Source organism: Asparagus officinalis, chromosome 8 (genome assembly GCF_001876935.1).
Source record: "Asparagus officinalis chromosome 8, Aspof.V1, whole genome shotgun sequence".
NCBI classification, from domain to species: domain Eukaryota; kingdom Viridiplantae; phylum Streptophyta; class Magnoliopsida; order Asparagales; family Asparagaceae; genus Asparagus; species Asparagus officinalis.
In genome coordinates, this window is record NC_033801.1 from 121,560,319 (window position 1) to 121,581,949 (window position 21,631).

General features: G+C 36.1%; 2 protein-coding genes across 4 annotated transcripts in view; one reads left to right on the top strand and one right to left on the bottom strand.

Moving 5' to 3' along the window:
- Positions 828 to 13,803, bottom strand: LOC109851528 (DNA-dependent metalloprotease WSS1). 3 transcript variants are annotated; one of them, XM_020421712.1, is made up of 6 exons: positions 13,779 to 13,803; positions 11,113 to 11,182; positions 4,725 to 4,893; positions 4,436 to 4,631; positions 2,574 to 3,137; positions 828 to 1,222 (listed from the first exon to the last, which is right to left on the bottom strand). In XM_020421712.1, the coding sequence occupies exons 3-6, from the start codon at positions 4,877 to 4,879 to the stop codon at positions 1,031 to 1,033; spliced, it is 1,107 nt and encodes a 368-aa protein (XP_020277301.1). In that variant the 5' UTR covers positions 4,880 to 4,893; positions 11,113 to 11,182; positions 13,779 to 13,803; the 3' UTR covers positions 828 to 1,030. The 3 variants fall into 3 exon arrangements, with proteins under 3 accessions (XP_020277301.1, XP_020277299.1, XP_020277300.1); XM_020421710.1 differs by having other exon boundaries at positions 828 to 1,246; XM_020421711.1 differs by lacking the exon at positions 11,113 to 11,182 and having other exon boundaries at positions 828 to 1,246; positions 13,779 to 13,794.
- LOC109851547 overlaps positions 16,047 to 21,631 on the top strand; it is a 9,973-nt gene continuing 4,388 nt past the window's right edge. The window contains exons 1-2 of the mRNA XM_020421738.1: positions 16,047 to 16,310; positions 21,177 to 21,346. Of these exons, the coding sequence (XP_020277327.1) occupies positions 16,178 to 16,310; positions 21,177 to 21,346 (303 nt within the window). The 5' untranslated portion in view covers positions 16,047 to 16,177. The remainder of the gene's footprint in view (positions 16,311 to 21,176; positions 21,347 to 21,631) is intronic.

A 21,631-nucleotide genomic window follows, 5' to 3' on the forward strand; every position in this document is an offset into this window, starting at 1 on the left:
AAGTTGCTGCATTTTTACGCCAAGCCAAACACAACAATCCAAATGGTAGAGGTGTTAAATAGGTGGGTTTCGGTGTTAAATGGGCGGGCGGGTCATAAATGAGTGGGCATGTTTAACCCATTTATGACCCATTTAACATTTTCTAAATGTGCGAATTTTTACCCGACCATTTAATAAACGGGCTACCCATTTACCCATTTAACTATAGTAGTTATGTGTATAATACTTTTAGGATGTTTTTTGTAAATTTTTATAGGGCTTTTTGCAAACTATTAGGGGCTTTTCGTAAACTTTTGAAAACTTTTTGCAAACTTTTTGAGTATTTTTTTGCAAGGTTTTTTTTACAATCTTTTAAGAGTTTTTATGTCCAAACTTTCTAAGTTGTTTGTTCTTATTTTCCTTGTTCATTTCTCAAGCAGACTCCTATTTCTCATACAAAGATCAGATATTCAACTTTTTTGCTGCTAAAGCCTAAAAAGTGTGAGCAATGCTTCAGCGCTTCGCTCTGCTTTCATCTTTCCACAACCTTGTGAAAGAGTAAGCTTTATCTCGACAAAGCTAAAGAGTTATTACGTAATTATGTGACAAAGAAATTCCCTTGCCAAGACAACATAATCAAAAATAAATCCCAAAACAAGACAGATAATTTCATTACTACCTGAATCACCAGCAATAGTGTGTACGTGCGTGCCAAATATTTTGGAAGAAAAAGATCTCAACTCCATGGTGAAGCTCGGAGAAGAAAGAATATGCATAATATTAAATGATGATTACCAAGTGATACTAAAGTAGAAATTAGATAATCTAGAAAGCATGGTCAGGTAGCAGAAACAAACTGCTTATGCTTAATAAGTATTCAGAAGTCAAACATGGAGCAGGATGAAAAGACTGTTTACTAATGCAAAACAAATTTGTTCTTTCTTTTTTTTTCTTTTTTCCTTTTCCTTTCTTTTGGTCAAAAGTAAAGAGAGAGATAGCTTACAAGAAAAATGATATCATCCTTTTACATTGAGTAGCTGTAAAGAACCTGTCAAGTGCAGCAATTGGGTGCACGGGTGGACACTGGTGCGCCATATGAGTACCGCCATCGATCACAAGCAGAACATTTCTCCAGCTCACTGTCATTTTCCAAGGTACAAAACTTACATGTCCATATTTTGAATTTGGATGCAGCAGATTTAAGCTTTTGAGTGCCACAAGCTTCACATTTGAGTGCCAAAGGCTGTGGTAATACAACATATTCAAACTTCAAATGACGTCAGTTTCCAGAAAAACATCAAATGGAGCATCAGTAAGTGATGACTACAAATCAGCAACAATATGACCATAAGTAAATGGATGTACAAAAGACCTATCATTACTGTTGACAACAATCAGTTAACTTCACATGAAGTAAATAATGAAGGAGCCTTCATAATAGGGGATACCGTGTATCGAAAGTGTACATTGTATTCCAGAAATATATCACTTGATTTCTCAAGCTGGTTTGTCAGTGGATTTTAGATTTTTCTTTCCCTGAATTTAGCTTTGGAATTCTAAAGCAAAGCTGTAGAGAATATCTAGGCCAATTTCTGATAGCAAAGTTTAGATTAAAGAAACATCAACCACCTATCATTTAAGGACCTGACACATAAGACAATGTTCAAATTTAAATAATTAGGTCTCAAAGAAGATATGGCCTATTTGACACTTTGAGATCACTTTTTAGAATGGTGTAAATTTCCTATAGTTTCAAAACTATTCCAGAGAAATTACAGTTGTCGCTCACTTTGATTTACATTAAGTTATCATTGTTTCAAGACTAGTGTAGGACAAGCGGTCACTTCATCAAGATGCACATCTGCTTGATGGCAGATTTAGTGATAAGAAAGGAGATTTTTAGGGTTTTGGTTCTGATACGACGTCATTCCCAAAGAGGGATCGTCAAGTTCTGTATATTGTAAAATAATTGGATAATGCATAATCTTCTGATGTGTGTATCGTGACTAAATCTTCTCCAACTTTCGAATATACTAACTAATTTAATAGAAACATTACCAATCAACCCTGAATTATCCAGCTCGACTTGTACACTTTTGATAAGCACACAAATGGGAACAAACTAAAACATCTCCTTAAAGTCTTTGTTCATAATTCTATAATTAGTCACTATATCAAGATGTTCCACTGAAAAGAATTAAGTCCTGACAAATCATCCAAAATATTCTGATGCTAAAGTTCCACTAAAAAGAAACAACATCACAAGACACTCAGCATAAGAAACATGATGACTATAAGGGCTTGTGCTCTAAAATTCCCTGAAAATTTCAGAAAACCACTGGATTCCAAATAGGAAAACAGAACCATATCACATGATTTCTCTAGCCATTTATCCTCTAATTACTCAACTATGTCCATATAATATTAGCCTATTAGTCATTCATTGAACTATATTAACCAAGATATACACAAATCATTTTAAACAAGTCATGATAAAAGTTAAGGGAAAAAGGTTCAGGCTTTAGCAATAAATAAATTCATGCTCAAAATATTACTGAATAAAGTATGAGTTTGAGGGGGAGAAGAGATAATACCTGATTAAACAAAGTGCATATATTGCATTCCCATATCACTTTATTTTCAGCATCACCTATTCTCCCACAGGAAGATGAACCACTGGATATTGATATTTCACCAGCTCTGTTACCAAGCACGGATGTATTCACAGAACCAACAATTGAACCACTCTGATCATTATCATGATTACAAGGACCCCTGGAAACATTACTGCCTTTTGAAGATTCCCCACAACCTACTGATGTAGAATGCTCCGACTTTCCATGTTCACTTTCTGGTGCACTGAAACTTTCGTGCCACCCAGAGCCACACCACAAATCATCTTGCATTCTCCTCTCTGCAGCCATTGCAGCAGCCTGTATTGGAGATAGTGCAGTCATAATTTCACTATCCCCGCCTAATCTTCTAGGTCCAGAAGGTAATAGAGCACCATTACGTGCGCGTTTAACCGCTGCTGCAGCTGCAGCTTGTCGAAGAGACGACAACGGAGGCTGTCGAGTAAACCCACCCAATCGTTGTCCTCGGGCATCAAACCCCTGTCCAGTACCAGTTATACCCTTTGATACCAATTCCTCACATTCCTGCACTGACATGTTTGAGACAGTGAATAACACAAAATTCCTGGAACGGTGAATTACAAAAAGAAAATGTAATGAAAAATCCCAATGTAGCTGTTAGACTGAAGCTATTCAATTGGAATGTGGCTCAGCATAAATATAAAAATTATGAATAGTTCTCCAAATCCTCGTGTAAAAACTCAGCTTTACATTTATGCCATAATTATAAAATGTGATATTAGTATCTGGTACTTGTTGACATGAAATTCATGTGAAGTACTTGTACATGATAACACAACTTCTTACAGCTACAAAATTTTACAACCGTAACTATCAATGTGAAATTAATTCAAGAATAGTTTGAAGTACTGTCATGAAAAGCGTGTTTTACATGATAATGTATCTTGACAACTATTAGCGGATAGTTATCTCTGAAGAATACAAAATCCGGGAGTGTTCTAAAATCCCATCAAACTACAGTATATGATAAATTGAAACTAACAGGTGTAAGAAGATTTTGATGGAAATTTTTTTTTAGCCATTTGTAATAAAGCAAAAACTCAGGGAGACACCAACATTATTTCATCCCAGAGCTGGTAGAATTCAATCATTAAGAATCAAATGCATCATTATGAATGTATTACATTATTAAAACATGTAAGCCGGAAAAGTCAGTGATACAGGATAACTTACATTTGTTGGTCAGAGTTGCAAGAATAATTAGTGAGTATATAATGTACTTTTGCGCAATTAATTCCACAAACATGTCAATGAAAATCATGCTTTATTTCATTTAGTATTGAAGAAGTTTAAGAAACTAAAACATGGAATGATGAGAAAAGGATAAGTAATTCTTCTTAAAAAAACGAACTTTAAACATGTCCAAGTAGAAAACGTTAGGACACCCCACTTGGATGTCATTATTCGATTAAACATAAAAAACATCTCCATCATCCTCTTTCCTTTCTTTATAATATGTATACAATTACTCAAACCATATTCTTCTTCACCAAATATATTTATAGGAAACAATTAAGTTGAGATTTAATGGTTAACTATGTATTAAACATGAGTAGTGACAATCGAACCATATAAACTATTAGCAGTGATAACTACACTACTAATCCTACACTACGTGTATACACTACAAGAGAGAGAAAAGTGGGGTCCATTCTCTTCAATATTATTTCAAAATTGATGACTCGTCAAGGGAGCTCACACTTCCCTTTATTGCATAAGTAGTGTAGGAGAGAGTAGTGTAGCTATCATTACTCATTAAAAACAAAATAAAGGAGGAAAGAAAGAAAGTAAAGGGTACAAACCACTCGGAGTTCATCCCAGAGCTTGTAAAACTGAGCATTATGAGGTCCATGCTGAATATGACACAATTCATGAAGCATCGTATCAAGGACTTGTTCAAATGGGAAGAAATCCCAATCCCTCTTCGGCCTCCGCAGCCTAAGCTTAACTTCGACTCCACCTCCCACATTCAACCCTAAAAGCGTTGGATTGGATGGACTACAAACAAAATACCAAACAAACTCAAGGTTAGACAAAAAAGTAAGAAACGAGAAGAACAAAATTAGGGTTTTTAAGGCTAGGGTTTCTGACCAGAACTCTGAGAGAAGCTTGACCCTCCATTCCCGCCGCCGCATAATAGGTTGCACCTGCTTGGCGATCCGATCGAGGATGCGGCGGGACTCGTCATCGCCGGGCTTCTTTAGGGCTTTGATCTCCCAAACCTTGTGCAGGTCTTGGAGATTCATCGCAAACGCTAACCCTAGAACGATAAAAGATTAGATTTTTTGAAAGAATTAAGGGCGGGAGAAAAGGGATCAGTGCTTTTTCCTCTGCTCTCCCCGCGGTTGAGAGGAGAGAGGCGAAAAGGGGCAAATGTTTTGCAACTAAACGCGATGAAGCGTATTGTACACGTCGTCTGTAACTTGCGGGTAATGGGCGGCAGATATCGGGCCGGTTCCGGTTGAATCTCGTCCAACTTGACCCGTTAATCTACGCGTTCTGTCTAGGGGTGTTAACGGAGCGGATAAGGTTCGGATATGACACTTACCATATCCATATCCGCTTTCTATAAACGAATACGGATACAGATTATCTTCGATAAGAAAAAAACTTTAATCATATCTGTACTCATCGGAAATGGATACGGTTCGGATATTTGAGAATCGGATCGGATACGATCACAAATATGAAACGGATATTCAACAAATGGATATGAATTAGTACATCTATGTATAAATAACAACCAAATGAGTAAATGTATGTGGTTGTAGGCTTCTCCTTGCATAAATGTATGTGGTCGCAAATGATAAAAATATAATACAACAATTCACATATACAGGCAATATCATCAATTGTACCGGGATTTGATATAAAGTATCTAAGCATACTGACATACACCCCTTGGTTTCTGTTGTCTAATAGCTCTTCAGAACTTGAGTTTCACAATAGTCTAGAAATTGCAGATGCTTATCCAGCACTCTTGGAATATGCAAACAAATTAAACTTTTTAAGTACAATTCTTGAAGCAGGTGAATGTTCAGTAGTTTCACATGAACTCGGAAGCAAACTTCTACTTCATGTAAGTCTCCTAGTAGTTCTCATCAAACATCACATTTTCTTTTCGCTTCCAGCAATCTAACCGAATTTTGAAACAGGAACCTGTCCACTTTGTTGTGGCAAAGTTAAGAGCAATCTTATCAAATCCTTTCAAGATTAAAGAGAAAAGAAATACTCTAAACCTCCTCTAGGATTACTAGTGTAAGCCATCTAATAAAGAACATAACCAAATTAGATATTGAAATTCCTTGCAGAAATGAACTGAATACTAATCAGAACTCCTCTCAAAAAGATCAAGACAGAAAGGGAAATTTTTTCAATTAGCAAAATTTCCTAAAGCATTCAAAGATAAATTAATATGATAACAGGACGCACATTGCAATAGCAAACAGAATCCCGAATCGGCATCTAGAAAGAACAACCTACTAACGTTCAGGAAACTAGTACCTAACGATTTAGATATTAACAGAAACTAAAAGAATTAATGGTGTGTTTGGGAGTTTACTAAGGGAAGGGAAGGTAAACAAGGGGAGGGGAAGGGAAGGAAATAATTGTAATATGTTGTTTGAGAGTTGAGTAAGGTGAATGAAGGTGAAATTAATATAACCTGTTTGGGAGTAATAATGGGGGGAAGGGAAGGGAAGGAAATATATGTAAATTTACACAAATGACCTTATACTAATAACACATAATCTTATCAAATCAATACACACAACTCAAATTGACAAAACACATGATGTATCTTATCAAAACATAAACAACAATTCTCCAACCAAATTTGCCACATTTAACAAAAGTCGTTGATAAATTAGGTTAGAAAATTAAGAATCCTTAATTATACACAAACTAATGATAAATTTAGAAGCTCTTATTACAATATAAAATAGCAATTACAAATAAAATCAGATTGCAATTAAACATTTCTCCCTATGAACTAGCAAGATTTGTAATGCCTATATCATCCTTAACTGATGTTCTGCAGAAACACACAGGAAGTTGGAATGTTTTATTAATAGTTGTAATATTTGGTATCAGGTGACTGCTTTTATATCAATTTACTTTCAACATTTCTTTTTTTCGTTGACTATTAATTGCATGTGGACATCATGTATAAGCTACGGCCATTGTTTAGGATAGAAACAACAATTAATTTCTCCATGGCAAGATTTTGAACTCTCGTTAACAGAGGGATTTTCTATGGCCACATAAATCAAGAACTTGACAGAAATTAAGCTATTATCATCCGAATAAAATTGGGGGAACAAATCAACCAAGAAGCACTTCTTAGAAACTGCTATTTAGGTAGCATTCAAATTCTTAAATTGCACTAAGCAAGGCTTAAATTTAAATGATTCAGGCTCGTAATTGCAAGTAAATCAAAATGGAAAGAGATGGTTTCAAGGTAGACTGAATGATAACAAAGAAAAAACGCCAAATTTTTTATATAGGATCGAAAAGGAATTTATACCTCACAGAGGAGATGGCGCTGGATCGAAAAGGAATCAGATTGTGATGATAATTGATAATTATCTGCATCTATATTGCCATCCATACATATAAAAAACATATAAAATTATAATTGAACACTATTCAAAACCTTAAAAATGTACTTACATAAAAAATCAAATCGATCTTCAAAATAAATTTCAATCATAGTCTAATAAAATTTAAACATAACGCATGAAACACATGTCAACAACATAAACAAGTTTAATACAAACAACGTTATGGAAATAATATATATAGGTTCAAACTAAGACAAATTCACCCAAAAGTCTTCAATCTACTAGAACACAAGCATAATTGAAACACACACAAAGGTCTTTAACCTAATAGAAACAAACACAACATAAACAAATACAAATTTCTTCGACCTAACACAAACAACATCAAGGTAGATTTAACACTCAATCCTTCTTTCTCTCGCTAGGCATGGCAAGAAACATGGTTCTACATGATGCATCATCATGCAAAATGTGTGCGGCCTTGGAAAATTGAGTTGAATCAATCTCGAAAGAGCACTAAGTGTAGTGATGCAGTTCACCAAGTCTTGTTCTTCCTCAGAACGTCTTTACCTAATACCACTAACATGACTATATGCAGTAGTCGAACTTATTCTCCTCTCCCTCCACTCCATTTTCTTCCTAGTGTTTTATCCCATCGAGGTTAAAGCTTCAACAATTGCTAATTGGACTTGCTGGTTCAATGGTACACATTTGTTCGCTATTTTCGCCTTTTTCTTAGCTCGAGATCATTCAACCTCTTTCTCATCGTCCTCTTCTTCCTCCTTATCATCTTCACTAATGGTAGGACTTTTAGTAGAGGGATGAGCTTGATCACCAGTAGCAGTTGTATCACCAAAAATGATGCACAACTCGTCATAGCCTTTGCATCCTTTCCTTCTAAAATATCTTGCATACTTGTGCGTCTATGTAAAACAAAAGGAAATAATGAATCCAAACTCACATAAGATATCTAATTAAAATTGTATTAATTATCAAGGATTACCGCATACAACTTAGTCCAGATATCCTCCATTACAGATATTTAACCGATGTTGCTCGCAGTATACCCAACAGCCGTATCCGTCAATAGATTTTTCAAATTTCTCCATCTTTGTCTAAATTGGTTAAACTTATTTTTCATTTGGTCATGAGTATATTCTCTCGCCATCTTCTTTTTCAACTCATGCTCCATGAATTTCCAAAAGGATCTAGTAAACGTACTTGTATGCTTATTTCCTTTTTCACTTCTTCCTCCATGAAGTCTATGAAATAAAGCTCCATACATTCAGGCCAAGTTCCCACTCCTTGTGGAGGGGAAATCTCCACCACTTCGTTGACATAAGGATTTTCACTTGACATCTATTATATTCACACCAACATGAAACCAAAAAGGCAAATCAAATAGGACAGTATAATTAGAATCAAACATATAGAAACACACACATATTGAGGTTATAATTAGATTTAACTTTTGAAACCTGATATACTTGCTAATCTTTAGTGATTTTCACACGTTTACCTCCCATATTTCAGGATAATGCTAGTCCGGATGAATCTCATGTTTGTTTGTGGGTCTAGAGATAAAAATTATCACAGGTCTTGATTCAATCAACGTCACGAAACACATTTGATTCAATCAACATCATGAAACACACTAGTAATGTTGGATAGACTCTAATGCCAAAAAAACTTTTGGCAAGAACAACAAACCAGGATGATCTGCTTACAGGTGTGACTAGGGAACTCGAAGTTCACTGCTTGTGCTAGAGGAGAATATTGACACTTATCTTCAAATACACGATGAGACAGATAATTTCCCACAAATATATGCTTAATACGCAATAATTCTTCATATTGTATCAAAATGCTGAACACATAAGAATTATTATCACAAATGATTAAATTGAAAATTTCAGCATAAAATTAGAAAAAATTATAAAAGTAAACTCTAGAATAAAGCAGGATGTGAGGGAAGAAATAAAATTAGAGCAAAAATCAAATTGACACAAATTAGGGCAAAAGTAAATAACACAAATTAGGGCAAAAATTAAATGAAAATATATGGATTATAGCAATAAACTAGTGCAAATTTGAGAAGGGAGTGAGAGGAAGAAGAAAGCATGTGAGAAGATACGATGGCAACTTGGAGGCGGCGACAACTCGAAGACGACAGCGACACCTCGGAGGAGGCAGCGGCGAGTTGGAGGTGATTTTCAACCTGTTAAGCCTAGCTCCTTTCAAATCTCGATCATATTCAAATAGCCACCAGTGTTTGAACCATTAACATCCTCAAGCTTTTGGATTGAACCCAGTCACCCAGATAGGCGTTGAAGGCATCGCATTCAAGAGACTCCTTCCTTTGTTTCGGGTCCCCGCTCCGGTCCCCATCACATAGTGTTTTTTATGGTAATTGACATTATTCTTATTGGAAACTAATTTAAGCATTAAATTTTTTATATCTTGCATTTCTTAAAAATATGGTCTCTTGGCATGTGTTATACATGTTTAGAAAAAGAAACTTTCTAGAACTCAATGTTGAAAGGAAATTATATTTTATGTATTCAAAATAACTAACAATATCTAGAGGAATATATTTTCCTTAATAAAAGTTGTTTTTGTTTATATAAGAGAGCAGCGTAGGAAACTAACATTAAGTAATTCTACCAAAGTCTTAAGTACATGCATGTAAACATAGAAGAGTATTAAGAAATTATCATAGAATAGATACTTATCTAATTGCTTATGCAAAAAAGGCTAAGACAAAAATTAAGAATTACTCATGTTATGAAACGAAATTTATTGTTATTGCTCAAGTTATTCATGTTAGGAAATTACTCATGTTATGAAAAAAATGTATCATTATTCATTGACCGTTGATTAATAAGAAACGAAGATATAATGGAGTCATAATGAAGGAAAATATTATATTTAACATTCCCTTAATCTCACATTTACCAACAACTGGGAGTTTGGATAATGAGTATCAAAATTAAACACTAGCTAAGACTTTATAAAAGAGTCAGAGTTCTAGATATACAACGAAGACTCTGTGGCGATAAGATCAATGGCCTAGGAAAGAAATCTGGGGAAAACGATAAGGGAAACTCTGCAATGATGAGAACAATTGTGAAGGATAAGAATCCAAGAGAATCGATGATGAGGTAGATGGTGTAGGATACGATTATAGGACATCTATGGAGAATAAGGAGATTGATGGCGAACAATAGAAATCTTTCATCGATGAAAAAAAATCTCAGTGGTCTATGGCACCAGCTATGAAAGGAGGAATCTTTTGTAGAAGTCGGAGCCAAAATAGCTGAATATGATGAGAAGAGTAAAGATGAGAGAGTCGTTGTTAGAGGCTTTCACCGGATAAGCAAAAGACAGGATCCAAGAACAGAACTTCCATTATTGGTTAGAAAGTAGTTTCCTGACATATTTGAGAAAGGAGTTTGAAGAAGGGAGGAACAAAGCCAAGGGCTAGGTCTTTGTTACATAGAAGAGGTGTTGTTACATGAAAATGATGTCAGTTGTGTGATCTCTTTTATGCTCTCTTTGAATATGTAATATAAAGTCTCACATATTAAGTCTCACATATTAATGGTGTGGACCCAGTATTTAGTTGAAGGAGTTGATGTCCTCTTACTCTCAATCTGTACTCTTTTAAATTTTGGCAAATTTTAGAACATGGCAAATTTTAGAACATCAAACAAAAGAAATTCAGATAATTTTCAAGTCAGAGCTAAGAACATGGCAAATTTTAGAAATTCAAATACATGCTAATAGAAGAGAAGAACTCGAAAAGAACCAATCTTTTTTTAATAATTTCAAATAGGTTTTATATAACAAAAGAAAATATGTTTCATAAGAAAATGAAACTAAATTTATGACTTTGAATTCAAGAGAAGGGGATATACCTGATTGCGAGCTGGAGAAGTTGCAATTTTCATCCTCTAGTTCGACCAAGTCTTGGGAAATCTCGATCAACTGCAAAAATTAGGGGATTTAGGTTAAATTTAAAAAATAATTGGTATCAGTTTCTGTTTTTAGGGTATTCCCCCCCCCCAAAAAAAAAAATAAATAAATTAATGAGGAGTTTTGCGAATATGCGTGATTTAAGGGGTATATTTAAAAAAAAACCCCTCTATTATTACAATGGTTGCTCATCCTTGTTCTCTTTTATGCACTGAGCAGTTCCGCAACAAAACCAGACATCAAAACTATATTCATCAGCTCACAAATCAAACAAACCAGAATGAAGGGATGGATACATGAGGATCTAGGACACGAAAATCTCGCAATCCACCCTCACCGAAAACTGCCCAAGAGAATCATCCTAATGAGGCACGGCGAAAGCCAGGGCAACTTGGACATGTCAGCATACACAAATACAACAGACAACTAAACACCATGCTTTCATAATATAAGAGTGATTGATTTATTACCAAAATTGCATTAAAACTAAACACCATGCTTTCATAATAAAATAACATAACATAACAAATCTACGCATACTTGTTACCAATATTGTAACTTACATAGTATCGCTATAAATAGCGCCCATTTATTATGACATCCATGTTCACATAGCGAATGAGAGGATACAAGAATAGGGATATAACATCAAGGGAAGTATTACACGCCTACAAGTGCTATAAAAATGAATAAATATAGCAAATTTGGTCTGATCACCACTAGAGTAACATTGCTTAGACCCTTTAACTTTGTTTTCATGTTCCTAAACATTCCAGGACCCAATCAGAACTTTAAAGGAATTAAGTAACATAATGCACAAGAGCATTCACCCACTGTAACAGAATACAATTGAAGCAGTGGAACTTTCTATACAAGCTGACTCCAAAATTCAAACTGACACAAACAAATGAATAACTTTATTTTTTGCAAGATTCGCTACCTTAAAATTATAAGCCAGGGCAACTTGGACAGGTTATATTATGTTATTTTCTTTCGGTTTCCAGAGGGGGAGTCTGCTGCTGATGTCTTTGATCGGGTTGCCAGTAAGTTTCTCCCTCTAAAATTTCATTTCAGATTTTGGTGTTGTTTATTATTTGATTTTACAGGTTTATCATAGTGATGTATTCATGTTTATGCTTTTATAATTGCTAGAATGTTGCAAAAGTAAAATTTTGAAGTGTGAAAATGCCATATGCATTTAGAAGAATTTTTGGTCAATATAACATTATAGTAATTAAAATGTCAGAGTCTTTATTTGTTGTATAACAGGATGTAAACTTTCAATAAAACAATAATTGGTATCAGTTTCTGTTTGAGATTCCTTTATGCAGGAATCTTATTACTATTTGATTTTCAACAAATTTGGATCATGGAATGAAACATTAACAAAGTTGATATTGTAGGCGTCAAAAAATGCTGAAAGATATCCAAATACAGCTCAAGAGGAAATCATCCAAAAAAGCCAAAAGAACACAAGTATAGACTGTCTCGCCGTGCGAGACAGACCTTGCTGTCTCGCACGCGAGACAGACTTTTCTGTCTCGCACAGGAGACAGCTTTCAAAAGATTCAGAAATTGGTTTTGTAACTGCCCCAAACACTGTCTCGACAGCCGAGACAGCAAATGCTGTCTCGCGAGCCTGTTTTCCGCCAACTGTTCCTATGGGTTATAAATACCCCCCGAAGGCCATTTTTGAAGGAGGCTGATCAGAGAGCATCCACAGGCTGATTTCAGAGCAGAGAGGGCAGAGTACTCGAGCTTCTGTAACTCCTTGATATTCAGGCTTTGACTTGATTTCAAGAAGAACGACTATCTTACCTTGATAAGATATCGTTTCAAGTTCTCACTTCGATAAACGAAGTCAGAATCATAAACCCCTCACGATTCGATCAGAATCTGTGATTTGGTGGTCCACGGGCTAACGCACCCCCGGCACAGGCAAAGATCCCACACAAGCAGTGATCCAAACAACGATCCTGTGTTTGTTTCTCAAGAGTTGTAATTTTTATTTTGTTGTGTAAAAGAAGTCTTATAAAAAGGCTATCTCTTTTTTTGAGTTTATTGTAATCGACTGAAGATATAATGAATTCCATGACAAAACCAACTTTTGACGCAAACAGATATCAGCTAGGGTTCTGTTTGATTTTCAACAAAAGTACTCCTTTTTCCTTCATTTTCTCCTCTTCCTTCTCCAATTTCACACTTTAAACTTAAAAAAATATGTAAGTTGCACGGATTTCACTAGATTCAATAGAATTTTAATGTTTGATCTCAAAATGAAGCATAAACTTGAGCAGATCAGAGAAGCCTAAAAAAAGTCTAAAAATTAGGGTTTTGTCTTGATGTCAACAAAGTTCCTCCTTTCCCCTCAGTTTCTCCTTTTCATTCTCCAATTTCTCAATTCAATCTAAAAATCTAAAAAAATGCAAATATTTCACACGAACAAAAGGCAAACCCTAGATTAATACACGCTGAATCCTGAGGCGAACATCACCAACTGGGAACGAATGGCCAGAGGATGAAAGATCATCGTAGAACAATAAGTAAACTCAATTTGACCTAAAAGCAATAAAATTGACGAGCAAACTAGGGGTTAAGGTTTGCTTACAAGTGGGAAGAGGGAGAAAGAGGGGAATCTCGTTGAGATCGCTTCGCTGTTCTCGATGAGGAGCTCACATGGTGATGGCGGAGGATCATCGATCATTGGCGAGGGTAAAAAAAAAAACCGTAAAGCCGAGAGGAGGGAGCGGGAGAGGGAGATTAGGGTTTTGCTGGCTGAAGGCTGAAGACTGAAGGCGAAGGGTGTTGGTTTTGGTTTTGGTTTTGGGAATTTGGGCGGGCAAATGGGTGAGCAGATACTGCCCATTCCCATTTAGTCTAATTTGAGAAAAATCCGTTCGATTAGATTCATTTAACTAAAGGAGTGTTTTTTTAAAGGGTTAAGTGATGAACGGATTAAGTGGGTAAATGGGTATGAACAAAAATTATCTTCTCTTACGAACGGTGTCCAATAAAATATTTGCGAAGTACGGAATTTGAAGAGAATAATTTTTCAAAATCGCCCCATTTTGTTTTTTAATTTTTAAAATTGACTATTTTTTTATTTACCAAAACCGATTCATTTTTTACCACATCAGCCTAATCACTTTCCTAAATAGTCGGGGTTGGATTGCCAACCCCGACTATTTAGAAGGGTGTTAGCCCCAAATTAGAAGTCTTAAACCTAAAAAATTATGTCCTAAACAATCGGGGTTGGCAACCCCGACTGTTTAGGAAAGTGATTAGTCTGACGTTGTAAAAAACGGGTCGGTTTTGGTAAATAAAAAATGTCGATTTAAAAAAAAAAAGAATGTTTTGAAAAATTGTTCAATTTGAAAAAAATTACATATCCCTCTCGATATAAAAAGTGTCTAAGAGCTCTGTTTTCTAGTTTGTCATGTAGCGCTTTTAGAATAGTAATCAAAGTCAAACATTGTAGATAGTAAAATAAGCAAAACTTTGGTTCAGTTGGCAAGTAGCCCCTGCCGTTCACTTCTTTGTGGTCTGGAGTTTTAAACCTCGTCGTTGCTTTTTTTTTTTCTTCCTCCCTTTTTTTCAACTCACAAACTCAGCTTCACATGTTTAGCCTCAAATAAAGATGGATATTGCATATTAGTCCATTAAATCTAGAATTATTCCATATTAGTCCCTCAATCTACATGTGCCACTATTCTATTAGCTGGGGTAGTCATGAAATTTACTTTGTGAGCAAGTAAAGACACGTGACAATACCTCATTAGTGGAACAAGGTTCCCCTAACATGTATTAGAACAAATAAAGTAATGTAATTTGATAATTAGAGGGATTGATTATCAACGAGATGCTTATATACAAGTTATCTTCAAAGATTCGATATGATTTGAAACAAAATATATGATTTTAAAAACTGTAGGAAAAACATTGCAAAGATATAATAAACAAAAGGGTTAGTTGAAGATAACTTCCTTATATATATATGCCTTCAATTAGCTCATTTATTAGCACTTATCTCCTCTCAATTATGAAGGAAAGATGGCTACATGCTAATAAACAACTTAGGGGATTCAGTGGAACTGAATGTATAGACGAGGGATTTATATACAATTTGCCTTAACCTAAGTTTATTATAAATGTAGTAATTTCAAAATTTTAAAACACTATGGGTACTGACTACATTTAAAATAACTTTTACGAATATTAACTACTATCTCCATACATATTGATGGTTACTGTAAAAGTTGCACAGAAAACTTAATTTTGTAAATACAGCCTTTATTATTCTAATTTCCGCATACATAAAAGATGACATTCTTTTAGATGAACTCCCAAGTGGGCTTGGCACGTGCACCGCACGTGCCCTTGCTAACCAGTCGTAACTAAAAATGTTTTCGCAATGAAAAATTCTTTAAGGACCCAAAAAATGAAACCAATAGGGAGGACAAGTGAGGTGTCCCCCTCCTATTGGATAATGAGTTGATCATCATTAATGATGACCAATTCATTATTCAATAGGAAGGGGACACCTTACTTGTCCCTTTTGGTCTTATATTTTGGGTGCATGTAGCAAAGCTCTTTCGCATTATAAGACCAAACAACCAAGTCCCAAATAAAGTACGCACCCGCAGAACGGAAATCCCGATAAAACCAGCACTACGCAAGTCAAAATCAAGTTGCTCCCATTCGGTGGACGACCACCCCCAATCTCTCAACGGTCCAGATACATCCAATCAAAATCCAACGGTAATCCACCTATCTGCATAAAATTATCTATACGGTCACTCGCACGAAGGGACCGCCTCATCCCCTCTCTCGACCCCACGATTGCTCTTTCTTGTAGTCACCCCTCTTCGTTTGACAAAACCCCTCGGGGGTTTAAAAAACGGGAAGCTAAAAAAGAAAAAAAAGTTTCTATTAAGACCGAGGGATATTCGAATCTAGGGTTTGGAAAACTACGAAATTGGGGATATATTTTGCCTCTCGCATGAATCGATGGGACTGGGGGAGTCGGAGGCTTCGATCGATGAAGGATCGGCGGTCGCCTGCTCGATCTGCCTCGAGATCGTTGCCGGCGGCGGGGATCGGTCGACGGCGAGGCTCCGGTGTGGACACGAGTTCCATCTCGGTAAGCGTTGATGAACCGGTCGCTGCTTTTCTTCGATTTGATCGCGTTAGGAACTGGTTTGGTTGGTGGATGAGTGATTTGGGAAGCGTTTTGGGGATTTGGTTTACTGGAGCCGGAATCTTGTAGTTTAGGCTGGAATTATGTTCAATAATTAATGTTTTAGGGATTTGCTTTTCTTCGATTTGATTGCGTTTGGAGCTGGTTTGGTTTGTGGATGGGTGATTTGAGAAATGTTCTGGGGATTTGTTTTAGTGGAGCTGGAATCTTATAGTTTAGGTTGGAGTTCTGTTCTGTTTTTTTAGGGATTTTGTAGTTTAGATTATTTCCTTGGCATTGAATTTCTTAATTATCACTTAACTTTCGTATCTAGCTGAAAAAGTTTGAGTACAATGATTTCATTTTTTTAATGATTTGATTGGTTGCATTGGCTCGTTGATAGATATGATTAACATTTCTTTAGCTAGGAAGTTTAATGTAGAGATTCGCAATATTCATCAGACATTTGTAATATCACTTGCAAAATATTGTTATGCGCGAAATTTGTTAACATTGGTTCTTAGTTGCCATGTGAATCTCATAGTCATTACTTTATATGTGAATGTTGAAAATTTAGCATATCATAGTTAAAGGTAAAGCTAGTTTATTGTGGGAAGTTAGAGGAATATGTTTCAGCGCCGGCGTGGCTACCCTCTCACTGAGCAAGAACATGTAAGCTTTTTAGGCTTTGTTTTCAGGGACCGCCCTTAACTAATGCCCTATTTCACGCTGCCACCCTTAATTACTGCAGTTTCAAAAACCATCCTTATCAACCATTCTATTAACATTTAACCGACCATGTACTTTTTCCAATTTCTCCATTGATATTAACGAAATACTAATGATACCTTTCAGCTGAAAAGTGTTGGTGCAAGCGAAGAGTTTTTTTTAGTTTTTATGGTGTTTGTTATGAAGTCTTACTTGAAGGATTATAGTAAAAGCTTGTTTTTTCTACCATCTTAATGGAACTGGTCTTTAGTTCTATGAGCGATCTTTGTATTTCCTCACCTTAATGAATTCTATGCTTTTTCTCAGTGTTACTTATGATCTATGTTGCATGGGTGTGGGTGCGGGTGCCGGTACGGGACACGACAAATTTGTAAAAGGTAGGGTACGAGGACATGACGATATAAATATTTATATAACCTATATTATATATTGGATTTGATAATTTATGTGAGAAGAAGGATGATAATTAAAATTTCGATAAAAATTTTGTGTTTATTTTATTATGTGGATTACAAATTGGAAAAATCACTAGTTATTGAACTAGACATCCAAACGATCCTTTAAATCATAGTTCGAAAGCTGACCTATGTTTAACGATTTTCAAGAAATGGTTGTGAAGTGTAGGATATATATCCTAAAAATGTATGACAACTGTTTTAAATTAAAACATGTATTGTATAATTGAATCATAGTTATACAATATGTAGTACATAGCGGGTCATGGTATGAATGCGGGTACGCATTTCGTCACTTAGAAAAGTTGGATTCGATTTGGGGGGGGGGCACGGGGGAGGTTGCTTTTGTACGCAAGTTCGGTCATTGGTACATTATCAAATTTCTTTGGCTCCGTTTACCATTTTCCAAGCGTATAGTAGATAACCAGAAAGTAGAAAGCTAATTATGCATTTCAATATTTTTCATACAAAATACTCAAATGCTTCTTTTTTATGGAGTTCATTCTTCTATTCTATCTCTGTTTTCACATAGTTCGTGTTCGGATGATGGCTTCATTTGGCGTTTTATTAGCATAGATATTTAGTTATAATAAATTCATTGATTCATATGTTCTATTGTGCACCTCCCTTTACTTGATTGCTCATATTGCATCATGTCTTGCGCATGTACACTGATGCGGACATACATGCATATGCACAAAATTTTCACCGTGTTTATTAGCGCATGAGACGCTGTGTTTTAGCTTTGTATCGGATCCCTACTATGTGGTTTTGATTTTAGATTTAGTAGTTATTTCAGCTTTAGTAGTTTAGATTTAAAATTTGAATTGTGGTTTAGATTTGGTAGTTATTCAGTTTTAGTAATTGATTGATTTTGAGAGATTTCCAATATGTATTTTCTTTTCTATTTAAGGGACTGCTATAATCAGAATTGTTAATGAAAATTTTAAAAATTGTTGACCTAATTTGTTGAGACTGCTGTGAGGGCCTGTTTGTTTCGTTTCCCCAAGAATCCAAACCCAGTTTTCTTCACTTTTTCACTTTCCCCTACTTTCTTTAACCCTCTTTCCTTCACTTTCTTCACTTTCCCCCAATAATATTGTGACAACTCATCCCATCACATCTCATTTCTTACTTTTAAAAATAAACTCCCCAATAATATTGTGACAACTCATCCCATCACATCTCATTTCTTACTTTTAAAAATAAACTAAACACAAAAAATGAGTCACATCAATCAACTCATTACTTTTAAAAATAAACTAAACACAAAAAATGAGTCACATCAATCAACTCATCTAACTCACCTCACCCAATTTTTCTTCATTTTTTACCATCTTTAAAATATACTCGCATCATCTAATAATATGGTGACAACTCATCACATCTCATTAAAATTTCCTTTCATCCCTTTCCTCTAAAAAAATAAGAAAATTGATTTTCCTAAGTATGAGTCACATCATCCAATAATATAATGACAGCTCATTTTTTGTCATTTATTTTCTTAGTTTTAAGAATAAACCAAACACAAGAAACAAGAAAAAATAAAAAATAAAGAAAGTGGAGGAAAACATTAAAAATTACTCATCTCATCCAATAATATGGTGACAACTCATTTTCTCCCTCACTTTTTTTTCGAATTTTGACGAACCAAACATCAAAAAGTAAACAAAAACATCAAAATTCATTTTCTTTCCCCCACTTTCTGCAATTCTTTGCGAAACAAACAGGCCCTGAAACCGTTTCAAGGGTGTGAAACCCTAGGCCGGTCCTGTTCCTCTTCCACAGCCGCCAAATCTTCTCTGTTCTTCTTCATCACTTCTGACCACCACCTCCACTTCCTTTCCTCGTGTTCACAACCCGCAGAACCCCAGCCAGCCACTCTTCCATAAGTCGCCGCCCTAACCCTTCTCTTTTTCCCCACAGCCACCGACCCTATACTTCTCGCCCCTGCTCTTTCCTCTCCGACCTCTAACGCCACCCCTTTTGCTCTTTCCCTTGATCCCCTCGACCCTCAGGCAACCTGACATCCAGACCGCCTCCCTGTCTTCTCTTTTATCCTCCCCAGCAGCCACTCCTCCCCGGATCGTCCATCACGCCAGCCACCATAAGCAGCCGCCTCCCCTGCTCCTTCTCCATCCCCACCGAAATCCCTGTAGCTTCAAAGAAGCCACCACCTCATCCCCTGCCGCCGATTCCCCTGCTCTCCTCCCCCATGAGCAACCCCGCCAACACTGACAGTTACATCCGCCTCGTCGCTCAGTTCGTCGTCGTCGTTGTCGTTCAGATCGTCACTGCATTCATCGTCGATTTGAGTTCTGATTCCACGGCCCATTAGTGTATGGCCGATCTTACAACCGAAGACGCCCAATTCGTGTATGACCTAGAGACCGTCGTGATCGATTTGCAGCTCTCTCAGTGGTTTGACTTCCAGCCTTTCGATACCCTAGCCGGATATATTGAGCGTGTGACTCCTCAGATTGCTGATAGTGTGGAGAGTCGTTTTGGCATTAGTTCGTGGCACAGACGTTTCCACTCGGACACGCCGCTTCATCCCAGTTACGTAGCTCTCGGAGGAGAACTTCCTCCTCTCATATTCGGTGTCGTCACACCGCCTTCAGAGTTCCTTCACGTCGAACCAGTTTAGACCGACGAAGGTTTTGTTTTCTTTCGACCTAGTATTTTAGGAATTGCTTTCGCGTGCATGTTATTGTCAATTTTAATATCAATCGCGATTGTGTTGTATTCTGTTTGATTAGTGAGCGAGTGATTCTGTTGTCGCGTATATTTGCTGACCTAAATATTACAAATCGAACTTTATTTACGAGAACGAATCATTACATTTATTTTTCTGAGTAATTTACAAGGCCGTAAACTTAGTACATTTGTAACTTTTGTTTAAAAACCATCTAGAGCTTCACTTTCTTCTCAAGTTTCCTGTCTAGATCGGTCGCTGATTTGGTAAAACATTGTTGTCGTTGTTCTTCATACCTGCATACACATTGTTTCACATCATACACTTAAAGGGATTTTGCGCCCCACATACTTATAAGTGCTACGCCAATTTTTAAGGAACCAATTCGTGTATCGGAGGGAATCAGTTTGCAAATGTGTTGGAAATTAGTTCATAGGAATTGTACGACGGTTCGAGGGGGAGTCAAGGGAAACGCGCAACTATGAATTGAATACATGCCCGAATAAATGTGGCATGCATGCAAAGATTGTCCAAGGAGTTTGGGTACGAGTACGTGTCAGGTACATGTACGACGTCATATTAGAAATGCCCAGGTAACATAGCATATGATTAATACTTGGTTTTGAGTCGCCAAAAGATTGTAGTAACTATACATGTAAAATTTTACACATTGGCGCACAACAAATATCATGCATGTAAGGGTAAAACCGTAAAACTACAATTTTTTGCATAGAAAATTGGATGGAAATTACATGGGTTCTTATATGATAACATATCGATTGAAATGGTTTTTATGGCCCTGTTGTTGACTGCCTTTTATCTAGACAAATATATATTACAAAGTAAATGCACAGTTAACTTGTGTTACTACACTTGAAACCTTTCAATTTAGCAATTCATCGAATTTGACTCACTCCATCGAATTTGACTCCTTATTTCCATATTCGGCAGATTGTATTGGATCAGCTTTTAATGCTAAAGGAGTGATGCAATGCCCAAACTGTCGGAAAGTTGAGAAAGGAAATTGGCTTTATGCTAATGGTTCTCGATCACTACCAGAGCTTGGCATTGATGAGTGGACACCTGACGAAGATTTATATGATCCCAGTTACTCAGAAATGGTACAATTATTTAACTCAGTTTCTTTATTTTCTTATTGATTGATTGTCGATTGTGTAGGAGCAGTTTTTCAGTGACTGTTTGTTGCTTCTTTGTGTAACTTAAGGAATTTTCACACATGTTATCATTGACTTTACATTAGTGTAAGGTGATTCACGATAATGAAGTTGATAAATATAGGTGATGAAAATTTCAGTAACTAAGAAATAATATAATTACTTAACCCCTTAATCCATTGTAGTTTTGTATTGAAGTTTTTGTAGGTTGAAATATACCAATTATAATAA